The sequence below is a fragment of the Bombus vancouverensis genome, chromosome 2 (genome assembly GCF_051014615.1).
Source record: "Bombus vancouverensis nearcticus chromosome 2, iyBomVanc1_principal, whole genome shotgun sequence".
Lineage (NCBI taxonomy): Eukaryota > Metazoa > Arthropoda > Insecta > Hymenoptera > Apidae > Bombus > Bombus vancouverensis.
This window is the reverse complement of record NC_134912.1, coordinates 5026654-5049989: the sequence shown is the minus strand read 5'-3', so window position 1 is coordinate 5049989 and position 23336 is coordinate 5026654. Positions and strand designations below refer to the sequence as shown.

General features: G+C 30.0%; 4 protein-coding genes across 19 annotated transcripts in view; 3 read left to right on the top strand and 1 right to left on the bottom strand.

The window, feature by feature from the left end:
• Positions 1 to 470: 470 nt before the first annotated feature.
• Positions 471 to 15816, top strand: LOC117161520 (uncharacterized). 8 transcript variants are annotated; one of them, XM_033343111.2, is made up of 11 exons: positions 471 to 684; positions 2340 to 2481; positions 2785 to 2913; positions 3016 to 3182; positions 3768 to 3984; positions 4052 to 6826; positions 7007 to 7384; positions 7485 to 10037; positions 11247 to 11367; positions 11537 to 11784; positions 12010 to 15816. In XM_033343111.2, the coding sequence occupies exons 3-11, from the start codon at positions 2787 to 2789 to the stop codon at positions 12066 to 12068; spliced, it is 6645 nt and encodes a 2214-aa protein (XP_033199002.2). In that variant the 5' UTR covers positions 471 to 684; positions 2340 to 2481; positions 2785 to 2786; the 3' UTR covers positions 12069 to 15816. The 8 variants fall into 8 exon arrangements, 7 of the variants coding, with proteins under 7 accessions (XP_033199002.2, XP_033199000.2, XP_033198999.2 ...); XM_033343109.2 differs by having other exon boundaries at positions 11980 to 15816; XM_033343108.2 differs by having other exon boundaries at positions 11468 to 11784; positions 12016 to 15816.
• Positions 15817 to 17000: 1184 nt separating this feature from the next.
• Positions 17001 to 18830, top strand: l(1)G0004 (RNA-binding protein pno1). Of its 2 annotated transcripts, XM_033343116.2 has the most exons (4): positions 17001 to 17207; positions 17323 to 17412; positions 17497 to 18038; positions 18194 to 18830. In XM_033343116.2, exons 1-3 carry the CDS (start codon positions 17106 to 17108, stop codon positions 18022 to 18024), a joined length of 720 nt encoding a protein of 239 aa, XP_033199007.2. In that variant the 5' UTR covers positions 17001 to 17105; the 3' UTR covers positions 18025 to 18038; positions 18194 to 18830. The 2 variants fall into 2 exon arrangements, with proteins under 2 accessions (XP_033199007.2, XP_033199006.2); XM_033343115.2 differs by lacking the exon at positions 18194 to 18830 and having other exon boundaries at positions 17497 to 18177.
• On the bottom strand, positions 18046 to 20756 carry LOC117161521 (EARP-interacting protein homolog). 2 transcript variants are annotated; one of them, XM_076623914.1, is made up of 6 exons: positions 20718 to 20756; positions 19395 to 19620; positions 19089 to 19309; positions 18845 to 19026; positions 18455 to 18751; positions 18046 to 18378 (listed from the first exon to the last, which is right to left on the bottom strand). In XM_076623914.1, the coding sequence occupies exons 1-6, from the start codon at positions 20724 to 20726 to the stop codon at positions 18216 to 18218; spliced, it is 1098 nt and encodes a 365-aa protein (XP_076480029.1). In that variant the 5' UTR covers positions 20727 to 20756; the 3' UTR covers positions 18046 to 18215. The 2 variants fall into 2 exon arrangements, with proteins under 2 accessions (XP_076480029.1, XP_033199005.1); XM_033343114.2 differs by lacking the exon at positions 20718 to 20756 and adding an exon at positions 19828 to 20026.
• LOC117161533 (uncharacterized) overlaps positions 20756 to 23336 on the top strand; it is a 53342-nt gene continuing 50761 nt past the window's right edge. For 3 of the 7 annotated variants that reach the window (XM_033343135.2, XM_076623882.1, XM_076623879.1), the window contains exon 1: positions 20757 to 21071. The gene's annotated coding sequence lies outside the window, so the exon portion shown is untranslated. Of the gene's footprint in view, positions 21072 to 23336 lie in introns of all 7 variants that reach the window. The other 4 variants (XM_033343138.2, XM_033343136.2, XM_076623902.1 and 1 more) reach the window with 3 other exon arrangements.

Below are 23336 nucleotides of genomic sequence, written 5' to 3'. Positions count from 1 at the left end.
TTCTATCATTCTTTTTTATAATAATTCAAGATATAACTTGAATTGCTTAATTCTTATTAAGCTTAACAGATTAGTGACTTTTGTTTAAATATAAAATAATTTTAATTATTTCTCATGTTAAATATTCAAAATATTAAAACTATCTAATAATTTATTATTTCAAAACTATTAATTTTGAAGCTAATTATATACTTGTTTATAAGAGCAAAAATTCATTTTATACAACACTAGAAGCTGTAATAAATACTTTTCCCTATCACATATTAGGACTATATAAATTATTTTATTGTATTAGATTTCTAGAAATATGAGGCTGATAAATATAATAATAAATAAATAAATAGATTCAATAAATTTGAAACTATAAAAGGTTAGGAAACTCGAATGTTAAGATTGGCAAGATGGCGCCTCACAAATACCCAGTATGCTCCGCGCGATTGATTTGCGCATGTCAGTTGTTCGCATTGCAAATGGCGGCTCCTTGTTATTGTTCATGGCGTTTTATGACTTGTCCCTTTATATTACCGATTATGTCGAGTTTTTTCGTGATTTCTACCGCGCGCTATGTGCAAAAAGTGAAGTAGGACTTGCGCGGTATATTTTAGATTAAAATTAGTGCTCTTGTGGTGTGGCTCCGTGCATTTTCAACGCGAGAAATCCCGCACGAAGTTGGAAAGAAATGGGGTAACGTTAAAATTTTCTTGTGTTCATACGGTATGAAATCGTTCTGTGCAAAGACTGAAGTGAGGCTCGTTGGCTACCATACTAATCATTATCGAATTTTAACTTTGTTTTCGGTAAGCATATGTAATTACGAAGTATAGAAAAAAGCTGCAAAATAAAAATGTTCAGATTTTTGACGGTCTATCTTGAGCATGCTTGAGCCCACTTCACGTACACCTCCCCCGACGGACAAAATGGTGGCCCCCCGATATCTAGTGCTCAGTATGCCTTATTTTGTCAAAAAACGTTATGAAAATTGCCAAAATCAGCTAATCTCTCACCAGAATACTAAATTCCGATTAGCGCGACAATTTACATTTTATGTCTGGTTGAAAAAAATATTCTATAACCTATTTTCTTCCACATAGAAGTTGTGCCCCTGTCTTGTGGCCCAAAAGATTTTAATTGCAGTTCGTGAGTAGTAAAATTTGATTCAAAATCGTTTATGTTTCATCGCATGTTTGTCGATTCGGTAAATATCGATAGTACAATTGATGGTAGCTTTGTATTTTCTTCGTTAATCTCTATAATTTGGCAAAAATCGCGATCAAATTATAACCTAGTAATGCTCATTGGCCTCACTTTTTGTTTATGCACTATGTTTTCGTTCCTGTTTTGTTTCGACTTGTCAATTTTACATTTTTATTCGTTGTTTTTGATATTATACTCAATCTTTCCCTTATTATTCCCATACATTTGGCCAAACTTGATTCAATTTATCCATTTTTAGATATTTCTGCATGAATATTTATAAAATTTTTTCATTTTTGTAATTTTGTTACAGTCATATTTGTATAAATATATATTATAAATATGTATTATAATTTGTCATTTGTTGATATAACAAAACGAAATTGTATTAAATAACCAATACTAATAATAATATCTATTTTATTAATATTTTTAATATATTTTATATATTTCAAATTATTTTTATTTTCTTATATTTATAATTAATATATTAGTATTATAATATATATGTATATTAGTATCTTAATTTAACATGTATTTCTGAAGCTTCATTATGATTTTATTTCGTAAGAGTTATAATTTGAAATTAATTTTCATATTTATATATATTAATGACTATAAATTGTTGTAACTTCTATTGCACATTGTAGTAATTTATAATTGACTCCAATTAATTGAAAATTAATTAATTAATTTATTTGTTACTTTCAGATTATAATCATATATATGTTATTTCCACTTTAATGCAATTCCATACATAATGAGTAAAGTTATATAAGCAATATATTAATAAAATTTAATGAAATAAAAACTTTTCATAAAAAAATTAATAATGAGAAATTAATAATGACATATATTTCAAAAGTTTATGTAATTATTGATAAATAATTTATAATTTCCAAATTAAATTACATATTGGACAATTTTTACATTATAATGTGTAAGTTACATATGCCATGTCATACCATATATAGATATGAAATAATTTATTTTGTTATGTCAAGGTAGATTTATGACATTACAAATTGACATTTTTGATAACATTTTATATTTCTAAATTGTTTAAACACAGTTATATTACAAGATAAATTAAATAAATTATTATTTAATTTTGTCTGATAAAAGTACATTATTTTATCTTACAGAAACAATAAGCATATTTATTAGTGCTGGAGTGGTTTGGAGTTGTCGGTTTGAAACCGACAGTCAAACATCTTATCACCACATATTGTAGTGATACCCTGAGGCGTTTGTAACCTCTCTGGGTAGTTATGTGATTTGTGGTTGGTAAGTATAACAGATTATATGAAATTATATATTTTGTACTGTATAATTTAATGTAACTTAATAATGTTTATCTTTTTGTTAAACAATACTTTTTTCATTCAATTAATATGAAAATATAATAACACACATTAATTCTTTATTATAGGGAAATGTATTACTTTTAAATTCTTCTTTCTCTGTCTTTCTGTACCCTTCCTTCTCTTTTTAATTATGATAATAAACTTGTTTATAAAACTTGAAATGAATTTTATTTATATTTGTATGTGCATATATAATTAGGTTATAAATTTGTATATATTGTAGTCATGGCGGCTGATAGTGATGGTGATCTAATTCAAACAGTTGTAACGTGTGAAGGTAATTTAGAAGATCCAGAATTTCCACACAAATTTAAAATCATTGTTGACCATCTTAAATCTTTGCTTTGCAAAGGTAATTTTTACAGATAACAGTTTTTAATTTTAAATTTAGAAATACCATTAATATTGAACACAGTGTATAACAATACAATGTATGATATTTAATGATTTATAGACAAAGGAGATGGTTTAAGAGTAAACAAGGTAGAGCCATGGAATTCTGTCAGAGTCACATTTTCAATACCCAGAGAAGCTGCATTACGTCTTCGAGAATTGGCAGCTCAGGGTTCTTCAACCCTCACACAACTTGGAATTCTTTCAGTGCAGGTTGAAGGAGATCAGGTAATATCTGTTATTTAATATGAATCAGTTTGTATATATAGTTGTATGCTAGTGGCTGAGTTAACAAAGACCTAGGATATAGATATTATAACATTACTTGTATTTTATACTAGAAAAAATTGTCTCAGTACTTTCATTTTTTTTATAAGAAATGGCAAATACTCTATTAACTAGGAACATTGCAAGAAGTGCTATTAAATTTTTGAAATATATAAGATAGTATTTTTCAGAAAAGTACGATAAATGTAATGAAGGTGACCTTGGAAATGATTCGCATTAAAAATGACAATAAATATAATTCTACGTGCAGTAATTGCAAAAATTATATCTGTAATTGAACATTTTTTCAGAATATTACAATTTTATATATTAGAAATACCAAACAAGAATAAATATTATTTACTTATAATTTATATTCTTAATGTCTTACTTTTCATGTCTTCTATAACAGTATTATACATTTAATACATAATTAATAGTTGCATTTGATTCAGCCATTGGTTCCTGCTATTTGTATTCCAAGGATAAAAGTTGAAGAAATTTAACTAAATGTACAAAATATGTAAACTATGAATTGTATAATAGGTAATATCATTGAGGATAGCCAATCGCTTTAGTGGAGAGGCACAGGAAATTGTATTACGTTCAGGACCTTCACAAGACAGTGGTGCCAAATCTCAAAATGAATCCACTAGTAATACAACTAATGTGGACAGTGAGCCTCCAACAGCTTTACCTGGTCCAAGTAATACATCTAGCATTTCTTCAGCATTACGTAATGTGGCTCAACTAATTGCAGCTGGTATGCTTTTTATATATTTTATAAAATTAAGACATTCTTCCTTTTAATATTTATTATATTATTTTAGGCACATCGTCAGAAAAGGCACCACAGTTTCGTTCTCCAAATGTAGTTGCACCTACAGACTGTGATCCTATTCCACCTTTCCTTACAAAATCTGTACAGTCAGCATCAGGCAATAGCAACGTTGGTGTCTCTGGAAATCAATCAGTAACTAATCCCAGTGCTTCACCTAGGAATAATTATAATGGTCCATTCCCATTTGCCAGTATGACACACGCTGCCCAAGCGATACATAGTCGTGAATCACAAGCGACAACGATTAAAAATGCAATGCAATTTAAGCATCATGTACAGCCACCACCGCCTTATCCTGCTCAAGAGAATTTGGCGACAGTAACAACATTAACTGCTGGTCATACTACTACTCAATCAGTTGCACCAGTTGGTCAGTTAACGAATCAGTACAAGCCTCCAATTACCACCACATCTAGTCTGTCACCAAACAGTAATAATCTGGCAGGGAATTCAAATGGTAATGGAAATCAAGTTGCTTTATCCAGTCCACTTCTTGTAAATCTTCTACAAAACGATGCTGCCTCGCATCCAAACAACGTGATACCTGGCCAAAAAATTTTACAGCCAGTTATCGATAATTCTGGACTTACTAATCGTATGAGACCCACTAAAAAGCCAACAGTTAGAAGAAAAGATCTATCTTCACCTAGCGAATCACCACCGAATTTAGATTCTCTTAGAACAGAGGATCTTATTGGAGGAACAACAGTCATTCCTGATTTGTCTCAATCTTCTACATCTGCATTTGCGACTGTTAACGCTAATCAACCTTCAACTATTCCTCAACAACATCCAGTTAATGTAATTAGTGGCGCTGCGCAAAATATAGCACAGCAAGCAATACATCAAGCTTCTGCTAGTGGACAAATACAACAATCTGCATCACCATTACATGCACAAGTACAAATACAGCAGAAGTTTCCCATTAGACAAGAATTGGCTTATAGACCTTCACAAGTACAATTACAGGGTCAACTGCCAATTAGACATCCAGTAAATGGGCAGCAAATTCGAACACCATTGCAACAGCGGCAGTTACTACTTCAGCAACAGCAGCAACATCAAGTTCTAACTCAACAACAGCAACAGTTGAATCAACAACAAAACATGAATACTCCGCATCTGCTTACACAACAGATTTCAAATCAACAACAATCTTTGGTACAACCGCAAAATGTAAATACATCGTTACAATCTACACCCGTGCCCAATCAACCACTTTTACAACAACAACAATTGATGCAGCACTCGTCAGTAGGCATGAATGTTCCACAACAACGGCTAAGTTACTTAAATAATCAGCGTCAGCAAACCCCTCCTCCTTATTCGCGACAGCAGGTTCCACCACAGTCCCATTTAGGGCAACAAAATCAAGTAATGAATGTGCAACAACAATTACATCATAATCAACTTAAAAATATTAATGTTAACACTAACGCCACGACTGATTTTCGTTACGGACAAAGTCAAAATATTTTAAGCAGAAATTATCAGGCTACAACTAGTAATGCTAATGGGACCACGTGGAACGCACAAAATAACTCTATTCCACAAGGTGCTCAGGTTAATACTACTCGCCTGCCAAGTACGAATCAGGTTTCAGGTGCCTTTTCTCAATGTGGATCTCACGCTAATCATGTTTCTAATAGTAATGTCACTTCGCCTGCTATCAAGGTTGAAACATCCGAATCTCCTAAGCCTAAAGAAGAGACGCCTGAACCAGAATATACGTCGACTGGTAAAATACGACAGTTTCTTATCAACCCTTTAACCGGGCATTTGGAACCAATGCCTAGTGAGAGTTCGGATTCAGAACCAGAGAGTGCAGTGGACAACCAAGATGATTTCTTTTCCTTTCCGTCGCCATCGAATGACCGATCAAATTCCATATTTTCCGACGACGATGCAGACAGTAATTTCTCAAGAAGAAATGATACAACAACAAATACGGATCAATCAGATTCCGAAACCACGGTGAAATCTACTGCCAGTGAAGGAAGTTTGAAACATAGTAGAATAAAATCTAACAGAGAGACCGCACAAAGTCCAATGCCTGGAGAAAAAATCAAACTAAGGCTAAAGTTAGAAAAGTCTGAGCCTGTTACACCAGCTTATAAAGTTGATGTTTCGTTTGTAAACACACCACCAATTAGGAAAGCCGATAAATCGGTAAATAAAATGTTTAGCACTGGTATTCCCAACTCGGGGACTGGTGATGAACCAAGAGTGCCTCCGTTACATATTTCTTTAAGAGGACGTAATGCTTCGGTAGTACAAATCAGGAAAAAGGAAAAGAAATCGTTGAAAGACGGTGAATCTGATCCGACTAACATAAAAAGGCGGGGGAAATTGAAAAAAATGAAAGAATGTATAGATGGGAACAAGTTGTTGCAAAAGAAATCTTTAAGCATGATTATAGGTACTTCATCCGCATCTAAATTACCTTTATCTAATTCCACGATGATCAATAGCACCAATTCTATTAGCAAAGTAAATAATATACTGCAAACAGTTGTATCAAAACCTAATGCCTTAAAACAAGAATTACCCATGGATGTTGTACGTGTGCAAACTGGTGTTACAAAACCGAGTTCAAGTAAAAGTAGTGATGTCGATGATATACCGTTAAACAGTCGAATACCATCCCCTTCAAAACATAAAACTACTATTTTGAACCAGCCATTGAACACACAACAATCTTTAACAAAAGCTCAAGTTGAATTAGATGTTCAAAATCACATACAAGAGCATAAAATAGGTGGAGGTAAGATATATATATAACGTTTTTATTGTACAAATTTTCTTCTATGTTTCATTATATTTCGTGATATCAAATAATAAACATTAATATAATATAATAAAATTAATGTAATATAAATAATAAACATTATTATTCTTTAGTATTTAAATTACTAATTTTCTAATGTTATTTCCTTTTTTGTAGGAAAAACTAAAAGAAGAGATTCTAAAAAGAAATCAGAATCAGGAGATGGTTTACATCGTGAACAAAATTTATTGTCTGGTGGCAGAATTTTGGATAACCAAGCAAAATGGAGAAAACTTAATTATAAAGGTGATTCAAGCCAATCTGTAAGAAAAACTGATACACTTTTAGCCAGCAATGATTTCAATACTGTTAAGAAAGTAGGGGAAATCAGAAGAACGAGCGACAGTGAAATTACTCGATCCGTCATTGAAAAAAATACCTTGAATGCTGTTGCTTCACGATTAACAGAAGTAAATGGTGTAAAGAAGGATTTAATTAATCAAGAAAAACGAAGAAGATTAAGTTTAATGGATGAAAAAGATCTGCATTTAGGAGGTGAATTTGATGATTTTATTTTGTGTATGAATTAAAATATACTGATTTAATATTATCTATTAAATACATACAATTAATTATTTTTTTATACATGTTACAGAATCTCAAGATGCAGAGGCTACACATTTTAACAGTCAGAAGACCATTTCTGAATGTTCCTCCGCCAGTACAGTTCCAAATACAAACACAAATACAAATACAAGCACGAATATAAATACAAAATCTACTAGCAATTCATCATTTGAGAATGAAAATTCTGGGTTAGTACCTCCAACTATATCTACACAGAATGATTCAAATCCATCTACTAATATTGAAGGCAAAGTATCTACACATGTAGAAACCGCTATTAAAAATACACAGTCAACTGTAAATAGGATTATTTCTGGAAAAAGTAAAACAGAAATGGATAATTGCAAAACAAATTGTAATATTATGGCAAAAAGTCAAATCAATCAAAAATTAAAACACCATATGGTTTCAAAAAGTGATGCAAATGCTACCATTAACAGACATAATAAAATAGAGCATTTTGGTCATAAGAAAGTGATTCAAAATCATATAAAGCAACCTGACCGATCCACAGTGGAAAACAAGATTGATAATGTGCAAAGAATTAGTTTACTGAAAACTACACAAAGTTCAGCAATAGGAAACTCAGTGGACCAAGTGCCCAGATCCCAAAGTGTTGATGTACCTTCTAGCAAGCCATCTTTACCAGTCGGAGAAATTAATGTAACAGAAGCGAAAGTTAAGCAAAAATTACTTGAAACTACAGTTCCAATTGCAATTGGAGTAGATGCAAATGTAGAGAGAGTCAGCAGTGGAGGAGGTGGTGAAGATTCAGGTATTGAGTCAATGGATGCTTTGTCAGAGAAATCACCAAATCAAGGGGAATCTCCTTTGCATAGGCCAGCGTCTGAATCAGTAACACAAAACAGTGCAAAAACTGCTGTTCAAGGGGAATCTTCCCTACCAATCACCAATAAGAACGTGCCTTCCTCAACTAGTAGTAGTGATATGTGTTCAAATTCCCATTCGGAACTTCTAAAGTCCAGTGGCCCGCAAAGGTTAAGTCCTGTGTCTGTAGCGAGTTATCTTGAAAATCATTTAAATCGCAATATATCAAATTCCAGTGAACATGACATGAAAAATATATCTAGTGAAAACTCAACTTCAACAACACAGAGAACTGGTGGTCATAGTGACTTGATTCCTAGTTTAGAAGTGACTGATAAAAGTGTATCCAGCCCTCTAGTGACAGGATCTGTGACTATTGTGACTACTTCTGTACCCAGTACTGTGGATAGTAGTGATAACTTATTGCAATGCGCACAGCAACAAACAAATGACTTTTCTGAAAAAGACAGTTGTAGCGTTAAATTAGAACCTTCTATCAACCAGCATGATCAGGGTAAGACGAACATTAAACATGAAGTGTCAAGAGCCCCAGAAAGTGTATCTGAAGATAATGTAAAGACAGTCATAGATGGTAATAGTGCAATTAGATTAAATGATGAACCTCATGGACAAAATAATAATGGTGTGCCTGTAATACAAAATCATGTTGCTTATAATAAGGTAAAGACAGAAAAACTCGATACTACAATTACAAATGAGGCTAATGTGGTGGTAGATAACTCATGTTCCAGTAGTCAGAGTTTTAGTTCTGAAATCAAAGTAGAATCTAATGTCAATGAAAAAGTTGATGATACAAGGCAAAATGATCGATCAGATAGTACGAAAAGCTGTAACATTTCTTTAAACGCAACACCTGTTAAGTTAGAACAATGTTCCGATCAAAACCAAAAATCGAATGTACAAAGCCATCAACAAATATCTGTTAGAGAGCCTTCTATGAATCTTCAAAAAGTTGCAGATGATTTGGTTAAGAAAATTGTAAATGATGCGAGTGATATAAACATAGGTATTCAATCGCCTCTTGGTGAAGATCCTCAGCCAATTAGAATTACCCCACCACTGTATACGTACTCCAATCCAGTAGTTTTACAAAGGGATGAGACTCCAAGCCCAGCTGCACAAAATCCAGAAGTGGATTCCAGTGATGTTGAACATGTTAAAAGGAAACGTAGAAGAAAACAAGAATTAGAAGGACGACAGGATGTTATATGTATAGAAGACAATGATGAAACACAATTTGTAGAAAGATTAACTTCAAATAATGCAGATGATTATGTTAAAAGACCACCAAAGTCATTGCTGGAGCAACTTCTAATAGAAATACCAAATGACACCAATGAAAAAAGATCTTTAAGAACTAGATCCCAGAAATTGAACAGTCCTGATATTGTAAAAACTCCAAAAAGTAGTCCTCATGGTCCTAATAAATTAGAGGAGAGACGCAGTATATCACCATATGCTAAAGCAAGTCCTAAATTAGGAGTATCTAAATTATCTCCTAATACGACAATAAAAGTTGGGAAAAGGAAGCGCCAAGAAAGTGAAAGTTCTGTAGCATCTAGCACTGCTGATGATCCACAACCAAGGCCAGGAAAACGAAAATGTTCAGAGAATGCTGCAGAACTTATAAAAGCTTGTATGGGTGTTGATGAAGCTGCTTTAAAGAAACAAGTACCTGTCAAAGAAGAACAGTCAAAAAAAGGATTCAATATATTGGCCAAGGCTAAAAAAGGTGTTTATCTTATATTACTTACTTTATATTGCAATTCAGTAATTTAGTAATGTTATCTCCTATATTGGTATATTATGTACGAAGTATGTCATGTAACTTTATTACCTACAACATCACTATTTTTAGAGTTATGAAAACATTTTTCCTATGAAAGGCGTATGGTTTTGTAGGGATTATCATGTGATGCAAAGATTTTCATTTTAGGTGGTCAAGAACATACTAAGAACATATTAAGGTCATCTCCATCTTTTTAAATGGATGTTTATCTTTTTTTATCAGTACCTGATAACAGTTTTTAAAGTGAGTTCAATGACCTATTCTACAAAGTATTTCAAGATATTTCTCTCATTTCTTGGGAAGGTGTTCAAAATGGACACAGTTGAAAGTTGTTCAGCTATTTTGATGTATGTAAATCTGGTTACTAAACGGGCAGTAACCAGGCCCAAGTAAATATTTAATCTTTTATAGAACATAAAAAGAATAAGTAAATTTTCAATAGTTACTACAATTAAAAAAAGAAAAATAAATAAACAAAGTTTTTAGGGCGAGAACGAGACAAGATAAAGGGAATTACTAGTTGGCAAACCAACATATAAATTGTTAAACAATTTGAATCTTTAATGGTTACTGTTGTAACTTCAATGCACCTCTTAGATCGTTGAACTCGTCTTAACAGGTGCTATGAGGCATACAAATAAGAATGATCTTAATATCTCTGAGATATTTCCACCTAAAATAAAACAGTCTTCGCCATTTATCGTCTCCTGCAAAACATTTTTTACGATTTTGAAAACAAAACAAATATTTCAGGTGATAAAATTACATGAAACACTATGTATATATAAGAAAATTTCTTTAGATATTAAATATGTGTTTGTTTGTTTATATTGATCTATAAAATAACAAAGACTGCCAAAAACAGGGTAATAAAGGTGTTACTAACAATTGATCGTTCTAAACTGTTTCACGCTGAATCACTGAAGCTGTTTTGATTATACATATAATTTTTTGTATATATTTGTATTTATATGAATACATATTTGCATAACTGTCTATAATAACTTGATCTACACAAGTATTCAATCATTTCTCAGTCTCAGTCTCAGTCATGTTTTCCATAATTTATGAATAATTACTTTTGTGCCGTTTATAAATATTATTTTGAAATCGGGCCTGAATATTTTGATACAAAAATTTTTGTATTTTTAGGTCCCATTGTGGTAGAAGTAGATTCGTCTGATGATGAGCCATTGATTGAATCTGTAGGAAAAGCAAGAATGCGATTATCAGACGAAACATCCGCTGCCTCTCCAAAGTCTAAAGATCAAAAGTAAGCAACATCGGTTCAGCATTCTTTTAGCAGCAGTGCATATCTGAATATGTCAGAGATTTGAGAGCCCCGCTACGTAAATAAATTTTTGTTATTTTAGAACAAATACAAGCACAACTGTTTCTGGCAGTCAAATTAATTCCAGTAATATATCAAATTTCAATGCCAGTAATAGAGTGCAAAGAGAGAGCCGTTTGTTAACCACCAAACAACCGAATACAACTACGGTAGTTACCGCTGGAAAGGAAAGGCTACGTGGTACATCCGTATCCAATAATGAATCCTTAGGAGAAGTAACAACAAGGAGATCTGTTCGACAGAACACAGCTTCGCCACTGGCAACACCAGCAAGCAATACAAGGGGTGCATCTAGATCTACAGAAGATATTACTAGACGAAAAACTCGAAGTGGTGCTGGTATGTAAAGTTTATATACATTATAAACACAATTTATGATTAGTGAAATAATAGATATTCAGTATGTTTCAATATATTTGGTACCACTACATATAAACTTATATTTAAACATAATATATATACTTCTTATATTAATAAATATTTATCGCATTATTGTTTATAAATTATACATTTCACATACCATTTTAATTGAAGACACCTCGTACAGCGGGAACATTGTTTTAGTAACAGCTGAAGCAACAGAGCAGGCAAAACGGAGGCGAATATCCCGAGAAAACAAATGACCTTCGGGAAGTGACCTTGACAGTGATTAGCTACCGTCGCTCGTCAAGGCCTATCCGACTGATTGTGTATCTGTTATAAGTGGTTATGTGATCGCCGTGTGGCTGGACCCCACCTGGTGAAATGCATGCGTCAATACCGCACAATGCTGCTGTATATACATATATAACAGGAGTATTGTGTTTAGAGTGCTGGATGGTATTCCAAATTTTTGTTGCAATAGGAAGTATACACTGAGATTCAGTAAGTTACATGTATAAAACTTTATACTATATATATTATATAATAATATATATAATGATATATATAATATATATATTATATATATATATATAATATTATATGTATATTAATTTTATGTTTCATAATACTAACGGGAATATTTGAAACAAATTTCTAAATATTAGGATACGATTTCATTGTTATGTTTTTAAATGTTTAAAGTGCTCATCGTAAAAGCAAAAAAAAGGAATAAAAAGTACTTCATTATTTTTTGTTGCCGTCTAAGCGTTCTCAATTACACTTTACTCCTAAACAGCAAAGTTTAGTTACTCAGAATAATCTGCTCAATGCATTATACTTTAATCTAAGTAACTGAACTGATCCAAAACTGCCGAGTTAATGTGCAACTTTCTTTTGCCAAACTTTTATGATTCTGTCTTTAATTACTGGACGTTATTAATAGTAATTTTGTAAATTATGTTACATCATCAGCATGTACGAAATTTTACATATTCAAAATTTTTAGATTGAATATGTATAGTACTACTTTATTAAAATACTAATTGCAATAACCATTAATAAATTCATTATTTAATTAAAATCAAAGAGGATTATATAAACGATAAAGGACAACCAATTTTACATTTCAAGAGCCATTATTATTTATTATTTGGTTATTGGTTATTATCTATACGAATTAATAATGGTAAAAGAAAGTCCAAATTTTTAATGCATTAAAATAAAATCTGACTGTACTGCCATAAATAATGTACATTTCTCAAGGACAAATTTCATTGATTGGTGGGGCTTGAGTCGCAACTCTGACAACTTCACTGACAGGCTTTGTTTAAGGATATTTAATTTATATCCTGTATTCCATTGCATTATAAATTTAATATTTGCATAGTAAATATTTTCCTATATAAATAGTTATATTGAATTTAGAATACTTGCTTGAATTTATATTCATAACAAAAGAAACGTCTATAATATATTTATAGAATAATCATACTTTCCTACAAATTTATCTAATGATAAAGCTATATGTGCATTATTATAAATTTAACGAATCCTTATGTTATGTATAGTGTTACAAAATCTCTATTTTCTTCACCTCAATAAACATAGTCTTTCAGCAGGAAGTTTGTCTTGAGTCACAACATTGCAAAGGGCAGAAATGTAGAGTTATTAAGACGGATTTATTTTATTTATAAAACAAACAAAACGTTGGGATAAATCGTGCATAAATATATAGAAATAATAAGAATAATTATGATAGAAAAACGAATAATACAATGTTAATTTGATAGGTAATATATAAATGAATATATTTTGTAAATAACTTCTTGTAAAGATATATAAAAGCACCCTCATTGTACATATAGAAACTGTTTAAATTTTTATTACATTAGCGATAGTTCAAGTTGTGCAACATTGTCATATTATTAATTACTTTTTGTGATTGTGCACTGAGTACACTAGAAGCACCCTTTTGGCTCACTTAAAATATGCAAAAATGTGTATGCATACATATATATTGTATTATATATGTATGTATGTGATGTATATGAACTATTGTATATGAACAATTGTTTTTGTGAACAGATAATCTAGTTTTATATTGTATAAATGTAAATTATATAGTTGAGAGCTAGAATTTTTAAATGAGCCTGTGATAGCCATCATAGCATTTTTTATATTGAAAATCTGCATTTAGAATGTCACATTAGTAATGTATATTCGTTTGTTCCGTAATTCTACATACGTTCCGTTATGTATAAAGAAATGAAGAAAATATTATATTATGATTATTTTAACATTTCTGTTTTATATAAAACTTTCCACAAAATTGTATTGTTTCATAAATGAATAAATCCTAATTTGAGTTAGAGTTATTCAAAGATTTTGAAAGATAAACTATTTTTCCCCAACAAAATTTCTTTATCTCTTTATTATTTTTAGGTTTCATGAAGAATCTTAAATAAAGTATTTTCTTCATATTCCTTATTGAAGCTTTGATGGCTATCGGGTAGTATATATTTAAAAAAATATTTCTGCGACATGAATGTTGAGTACTGAATTCAATAATATTTTAAATAGGAAAAATTTTAACAAACTTGCATTCAATGAACGAAATCGTACTACTTTGAACAATGATTTTGTTAAATTTTCTTCTATTTTTAATATTTAGTTAAATTATTTAGTTAGAACATTGCTTGTTTAACAAAATTTATTTCAATAGATCTTGAATCATATATTGTAAATAATAGCATGCTTATTTTACATGGTGGGAATTTATGCTGTATATAAAACATATAAAGAAATGAACATTTAAATTGCCTTTAATTTGATTCAGTCCTATATTGTAACGGAATCACGTATAATGTAAAATGTAAAGTATAGTAATTTAATAATACAATTTAAGAACCAGCAGGAAAAAAATAAATTGTAATTTCGATGTAAAATATTCTCTTGAAACCTAGGCAAATAAGTTAGGAATTATTATGTTACAATTTTATCATTGAATATTACATTTATATGATTGTATAGATTATAAAGAAAGTAAGCTTTGCGTGTAAATATAAATATTTTAAAAATAAGTAAATCTTTCGCATGTTTACATAATTAAGGAGCTTCTAAAGTTTGTCTGCCATATAATTACATATATAATATGTATGTATTATAATACAAATAATACTGATACACCAAAGATCATAAGTTGATTGTAATATGTAACAATTGTTGATATTCAACACATTTTTAAAAGATGGTGTATTTGTAACGCTCAATAAATAATTGGTGTTTATAGTGTGCTTCATAAACACATAATGTACCATCATTTTCATGCAGACTATAATAATTATACCAATTAAAATGTTCACTTTTGTGTGCTCATTTGTATGTATGTATAACGAATGCATTACAAGCTCCTTAATTTTGTTTGCAGTGCCACAAATATTCTATCATATATATATGAATATGCGTTTTAAAATCACCAGCTCTAAGGTGAAACTTGATGACTTTAAACCTACTTTATGCAAAACGTTTGTATTTTTAGTATTTGGTTAATTGATATAAATAGCAGTAAAAGTAAATTGATAATAATTCAAGTGGATATATAGATATATAAATATAAATATATATATAAATAAAAAATTAGATACAATACTATATTTGTAGAAAACAATTGAGCACGTGAAAAGAAAATCGCGCTATGATTATGAGAAAAAATATTACAATTATATTATTACCTATTATTACACAAAGTGGATACACAATATAGTAATTTGCTAATTGTACCTTTTAATAATTACTGTAGACACATTGATGAAGGTTTTTTTCTTGTTATTAATTATTACCATAAACTTAAAAGATAATGAAAAATGTGTTATAAAAAGATGCAATTGCTTATTTTGTATCATACCCAGTTTCATGAATTACTTTGATATCTCACATACACATTTGTTAAATCAAAATGATTTTGTGAACATTTATAATACAGAAATACATTCTGTAGTTATACCAACATTTCTAGTTTTAATTTTACAATAATTATTTTGTGATAAAAAAGAAATAATATTTTACGAATATTTGCAAATATTTTCTGCAAAAATAAAATATCATAAAAGATTTAAGTTACTTTGTTTGCATACTTTTAGAATTATGATAATTGTTATATTTATCTTATGAAGTATACATTAAAATATTAATCACTATATAAATCTTTTCAGAAATATTTTTTATGGAAAGTTTTAAAATATAAAAGTAACAAATAATCTTTATTTTTTGTAAACTTATGAATTTAATGTAAATAATGCTAAATATTTACCTGTAACTATTTCTAGTTGCAAATTGAGTAAGAATTTGTGAGTTTCATGTAACTTCAATTTTGTTTATTAAAATTTTTATAAATATATTTATTTTAAAACCAAATTTTTTATCAGTGATATGTCGTAATTTCTAAATACATTTGTTAATATAATTACACGGGGTCATATCTCTTATATACAAACAATGACGTATTTGTGAGTAAGACTAATTATTATTTTCAAGGGAATACTATAATTAGTGAAATATTATAGAAGTAATAACTAATATTTACAAAAATAAAAGTACTTAAAAGTTAAATTCACTTTCCATCAAGTTTGAAAATTTATTACATGTAATTGTTTAAAATTGGTTCTAAAGATAGTTATAATAAGTTTTTCTTTTTCAATAACAAACAAAATCTTCCTTCATATTGCTTTTATCGAATACTATATAATATTTCAATGTTACCTATTTTTTTCATTCTTGTTAATTAATTCTAGAAACCTTTTTGTCATGAGTATCACTATGACCAGCTATGACCTCTTACGTTAATGTACAAGAATTAAATTATAGTATTAATTATTAATTTATATGTATACAATATACAAAAAGGATAATACATAAAAACTCATAAAAATTAAAAAATTGAATAATATCGAAAATACATATAATCGATAATAGTTTTTACAATATAAAAGTTTTCATATTTTTTAAATATGCATTATGTTCGACGAATATCTCGTTGCGCTTTAAAGAAGAAGGTATTATAAACACATACCTAAAATATCTTTTATGTGCATTTATGTATGTGTATGATTGCAAAGTAAATTGACGTAGGCATATGCTATATGTATTTATATGCATGATATATATCAGTACATGACCCACGAAACTGTAACTACATATACATGTCAATTGATCACGTGGCATAGGATATATATTCACCTAGTATCCTAGCAAATAATAGTCATATATTTTATATTTTGGTAACTAAGTAATTTTAAAAAATGAGTATAGATAAAGAGAAAATAAAGAATAATTCAGAAACAAATGAATTCACTAAACCGAAAGAGAGAAGAAAGCGACAGGCGAATGAAAGTCGTATGGAAGTAAGTATTAAGGTTAAGTTCTAAAAATATAATTTTTTTATTTATTGCAATATTTAATTATTTTTACTTAGTATTTTTATATTTCTTTTTTTTTGTATTATATGTTCTTTGTTAGGTCGAACTAATTAATGGTGCAGAAGAAAAAGAGAAGTCGCATATAACTTCAAAAAGGGCTAAAATTATTCAAGATGGTGAACAAAGAAAGGTGAAAAATTTAATTTTACTAATAATTGAACCTTATTAGTTAATTTGTGTGTACTATTATTAAAGCAAAATAAAATATTTTCAGATATCTGTACCTGCTCATAGGTATACCCCTTTAAAAGAAAATTGGATGAAAATATTTACACCCATCGTTGAACATTTACAATTACAAATAAGATTTAATTTAAAAACCCGAAATATAGAATTACGGACAGCTCCAGAAACTCCTGATATTGCTAATTTACAAAAAGGAGCTGATTTTGTAAAAGCATTTATTTATGGTTTTGATGTGGAAGATGCTTTGGCTTTGTTACGTTTAGATGGTTTATTTGTAGAAACATTTGAAATTCAAGATGTAAAGCCTTTGAAAGGTGACCACCTTTCTAGAGCAATTGGGAGATTAGCTGGAAAGGGTGGAAGAACAAAGTTTACAATAGAAAATGTAACAAAGACTAGAATTGTATTAGCAGATAGTAAAATTCATATACTCGGTTCTTTTCAAAACATACAATTAGCAAGAAGAGCTATATGTAATTTAATCTTGGGTAGTCCGCCATCAAAGGTTTATGGACAACTCAGGAATGTAGCAAGTAGAGTTTCAGATCGGTTATAAAATAAATACTACAAGTTAGTATTAAATTAATAATTAATATTTACTGTATTTATATTAAACCTTTACAAAAATTTTGTGAAGGAAATTGTACACTTTATATAAGATTCTTTAAATAAAATTCAATACAAATTTTATACAGAAATATATGTAAAATTATTTATCTTAATAGATTTACAGAAATTAAAATTCACTTAAAGAAGTATTTGATATTTATATTTCCTGGGGACTTTATTAAGAACTAATCTACCATCATAACTCAATGATGCAAATGTCCAAGGGTCAGCAGATGACCATTCAACTGCATAAACGCTATCTTCATGTTCTTCATATCTACCAACAACCCCATCTTCAAGCCTAGAAATGATATATAATTTGGTTTTATATATTTTGATAATTTTAATTACACCACATTTTAATTATCAATTATTACTTGTTTTTCTTGCAATTGTAATCATTTTGTGTACTATCATCTTCAGGAGTTACTATATGTCCAAAAGGTTCTGAAGATATTGATGCAATACTGCATAATATTACTCTTGAATCACTACTTGAAGTTAAAACTAATTGATCGTGAAAACGGTTGATTCGAACACTCCACACCCAATGTGAATGTTCCATACGGGACAATATAGGTTCTGTGGGTGACCGAATGTCCCAAAATTTCATATATCCATCATCTCCACATGTTGATAAAATATACTGACGATTCACGTTAAAATCTAAATCTCTAAATATAAGAGTAACATTACATTAAAATCTGTATTTAATAAAATTATAAAAATTATGAATAAAAATAAATAATCAAATTTTTATTTAATACCTAATTATTTGAGAATGAGCAGATAAAATCGTCCAGGATGCCTCAGCAGGATTTCTAAAGTCCCAACCACGAACATTATTTTCATTCAGTGTAACAAATTGATTGCAACCATTATGAGGATTCCACTTTCCATTTGTAAAACGTGGTTGACCTTTACTAGCTAAAGTACCAGAAGTAGTAACCTAAATAAAGTAACAAATAAAAGATACATCTGTTGGTAAATAGCTTGGAAATCTATTTTTACCTGTGGGCCATTCTCAGCTAGATCCCACAATATAAATTTATTATCTACAACTGAAACAGCTTTTGTTGAATCCATAGGATGATAAGCAATGGTTTTAAGGTCTGTACCATATGGCGTAGTATCAATGTCTGCTAAGTTTTTAAGACTTTCAACATTATTTGTATATTCTTTTAGTTCTGGTAGTTTCCAAAGAGCTCCTTTCATCCGACAAGAACCATCATCTAAACAGAACATATTTTTTTAAAGTATAATTAGGATTTATCATTTTAATGTCCAAAAAGGAAAAGTAGTTTTACTCATAATTACCATTTAAAGCATTATAACAAGTAATAAATATATTGGGCTCCGTAGGAGAAGCTTGTAAGGACCAAATTTCTCCGACAGGATGATGAAATATTTGAGTCTTTAAGCTGCCTGTTTCTTCATTAAGTTCTACCAAATGAACTTGATTGTTATTAAATTTCAATGATTGTGTTCCAACTAAAAATCTGACAATATCTGTTTCTGCTGTTTGAGCCGACAATGCTCTTGTCTATAAAGCAAAAAGTATTATGAATACCAATAGAAATTATGGTTAGTGCTTTAGATTAAATTATTATAAATCTCTATGAAAATGAATGATAAGATTTATGTTCTGTATATTTTATTTCAAATTATTATTGTCTGTAGAAATGTATGATTAAGAGAAGTATTTGTGAATGTTTGTAACTTAAGATTTTCCATATTCTGAATTGCATACTTGGAATTCAAGGCCATATATTACAGGGTTATCATTTTCCATTTTTTAATTAAGTTTATATTTTACAGAAAATTAAAAAAATATGTTTTATTAACAAAGCTGTAACATAAACATATAATCTGTCAACAAAACTTGCAGCAACGACGCTAGAGATATGCGATATGCAACAAATCTATAGATGCGCTTATTTAAAAGCGAAGGTTGTGAAGTAAGTAATAAGTGATAACTAAAAGCTGCTAGAAGGCACTAGACTAGAAATAAATGTTATTAAATTTCGTTATTAAACATGCAACATTATGAGAGTAAAAAATTTTCGACGATTCTACATACTCAATACTAACAAAAAAACAATTAAAAAATGTTCAAAATTATTTACCAATTTAACTACTATTCGATTATTTCGATGTATGTATATGACGATTCAATTTTGTAAATGTATCATGTATACGATGAAATATAATCGTGTGAAGAAATGTTCTAGATTGAAAGATTGATACTATTTAGATAGAATACGATAAAATATAATGTTTTTCACATTTAAGAAAATTTTTTTTAATTAAACATTAGATTTTTATATTAAAATGGTGCATTTAGGATTGAATATGTATATAACGCAAACTTCGTGATAGAACGTAGGTGAGTATTATATATGAAAGAATCTTGTACGTAGATTTTTATAAAGAATTCTGTTTATTTATAATAGAAAATTGAAATGTAGTATATGTAATGTAATAATGTAATAAATGAAGATATAAAACAAAAGCATGCAAGAAGTAAAATTGAACAAACGCGCCAAAAGGTTGGAACGTGTTGGCCATGATATACAGAGGCGCCACAAAATCATGACACAAAACTAGCAAACTCCGAGGATATCTATATGTTTCCGTTACCGCTGTCATATCCCCACCACTCAGCAGCTCCTGCGTTGCTTTGCGTCGGCCGACGGGTAACCAGCCGTGGGGTCACCAGATAAATTATGTCAAACGGAGTAGTGTTACGAACGTGAACGATTATCGGGATTCGCTGTGCTCGCATACGAAAGTCGCAAAGTGCGCGCTCATATACGATTCAAGTGTGGTGCCGATGTAATTCCAGACTGGTTTGTCTCATAGACTTTTGTTAAATAAGTGATTAATTTTGAATGATCGTGCACAAACGTGTGCATTTGTATTGTCTCTTCGTATAAATGCACGTATCTGCTTTTATTTCTTTGAAAAAATCATGCTGACCCGGCAACATCAACTGTAAGTAATCGTTTGTCGCATTATTTCTACTTTCTTTCAATTGACACTCTCATAGTTCAACACGCACTTTGAGTATTATTATGATAAAACAGCGAGATGTGTGTATTTTTTTTCTTCTGGCAAAACTACTCGTATCACGTTACCAGATTTAGGTGAAAGTAAAATTAAAAAATAAAGATATTGTTTTTGGCAGTGTTTGATTGTTGATTCTCCGAAAAGTCAGATTTAATAGTTCCAGCGTTTTCATGGCTTTTTTATTCACGCGATTCGAAGTTTGCTAGTTTTAAGATTACGCTTTTTGTTATCGTTTCTTTTCTTCAAGTGAATGATTTTAGCCTAATTGAAACTTGAAACGATGAAAAGAAAACTGTGGTGTAATGTGGGTATATATGTAATATTGCAAAGTTTACTTTCATGGAAATTATTTCGTACTTTTGGAGCAAAAATAATTAAGCAAGTACAATGTAAAATTGGTAAATATATATATTTATTTTGTACTTTACAAAGATTTTCTGACAGAAAATTGATATTTATGCGTATTGTCGAATTACACAAAACTTGTTGCATTAATAATAGTTACTGTAATGTTTGATACATATACTTCTGTTCTATACAAAAATATGTGATATTATACATACAATGAAAGGAATAACCATTAAAACTTTCAGAGTTTCATTTCTGTAAACATCACTCTGTAACTTTATTACGTATTTGTTATGATTTCTGTATTTATTGCGTATTTATTATAACTTCTGTACTTATTACGTATTTATTATGATTTCTGTATTTATTACCGTATTTGTTTAAAGTATTATACTATTTATATCGTTCTTAGAGGTCTATTTTTAGAATATAAATATGCGTTTCCGCGAATGATATGAACATCGAAAAAATTTCTGAAACTTTTCCATTAGTTTTAGAATTTTGTCTTTATGTCTTTTGTGTCAAAAGAGGAAATAAAAATTGCAGAATATCGTTAACACAGAAAGTAAAACAAGAATATAAGAAATCTTAGGTAGAATCGTTCAAAAAAGTTGTACTTTTTGCTCAGTAATTGCTTAACAGTAGAAGAAAGAGTTGGTCAGTGTTGTGAATGTTTAAATATATTATTAAATAAGTTAAATACATTGTTACAGTGTTTTGTGAGTTAATCTTACAACAGTTACTATAGTAGGTAAATTCTACAGTGAATATGGTAAACTGTAGACTGTGACATAAGTGATTATATATTAGCATTGCAAACTTTTATGATACTATAATAATACATAACACTGCATTGCTACAGTATTATATTATAGTGATATATAGCCTGATGTATAGTACATACTATATTTACACATTGCAGTTACTACGCTTCATTATACACATAGTAAAACACAGTAGAAATCATAGAAAACTACAAAAAGATGAAAAGGGTATACTATACTACAGTATAGATAGTTTTTTAATGATCATGTAACACTCAATTTACTATGCAATCATATCTTACTTCGGTATAGTAAGCTATAACAATCCTTTGAATGACTATACCAGGTTACTACTATATTTACTACGTACTATATTTACATATTGCAGTTACAGTACTCCATTATGTACATAATAAACCATGCTCATTTGAACGATAAAATTGTACTAGAAGATTATTACTACGTACTATATTTACATATCACAGCTGCTATATTTCACTATATGTCTAGTAAAACACAATTACGACGGAAAAATTTAAAGATATACTACTATGAAAAAGCATTATACATACGTATAATGTTTCCCGTTATAACATCTGATCTACTATGATACTATATCTTACATCGATACAGTATAAATCATAATTTGAATGATAAAATCATATCAGAAGATTACTGTACAATTCTCACCCGCTACATTCTCCGATCTTATTACGACTAGCATCCAACGATTAAACGTACTCAAATCTTCGAACAGCTGCTTCATCGTCTCCATATTTATTCTAGTGAGGCGATCGAAAATTTTCATTGAAAGAATGCTTGATCGTGATCGAGCAAACGATCGTTAAACTCGCACGTCCATCGAGGAACTTCTTGCATCTTTAAAGTCGACTGTCCGATTGCCGGCGCGTATTCTTCGGTCGCTTGAAAAGCAAGAGAGAGGAAGACGAAGAGGAGGAGGAGAAAGAAGAAGAAAAAGAAGAGGAGCAACGGCATCGTCGCGCGTTACGTCGTTCGACCGTTCAGTGCGTGAAAACGAACTGCTATCCGGCTTGCCGGCAGCCACCGTCGGTTTTCT

What these genes read in the sequence shown, in the direction of transcription:
- LOC117161520 (XM_033343103.2), top strand. Translation starts at nt 2,787, where the DNA reads ATGGCGGCTGATAGTGATGGTGATCTAATTCAAACAGTTGTAACGTGT. An exon ending in AGAGCATAAAATAGGTGGAG is followed by an intron (nt 6,827 to 7,006) that starts GTAAGATATATA and finishes CCTTTTTTGTAG; the next exon opens with GAAAAACTAAAAGAAGAGAT. An exon ending in AAAAACTCGAAGTGGTGCTG is followed by an intron (nt 11,785 to 11,979) that starts GTATGTAAAGTT and finishes TTTTAATTGAAG; the next exon opens with ACACCTCGTACAGCGGGAAC.
- LOC117161521 (XM_033343114.2), bottom strand. Translation starts at nt 19,869, where the DNA reads ATGGAAAATGATAACCCTGTAATATATGGCCTTGAATTCCAA. An exon ending in TTGTTATAATGCTTTAAATG is followed by an intron (nt 19,310 to 19,394) that starts GTAATTATGAGT and finishes TGTTCTGTTTAG; the next exon opens with ATGATGGTTCTTGTCGGATG. An exon ending in GCTCATTCTCAAATAATTAG is followed by an intron (nt 18,752 to 18,844) that starts GTATTAAATAAA and finishes TCTTATATTTAG; the next exon opens with AGATTTAGATTTTAACGTGA.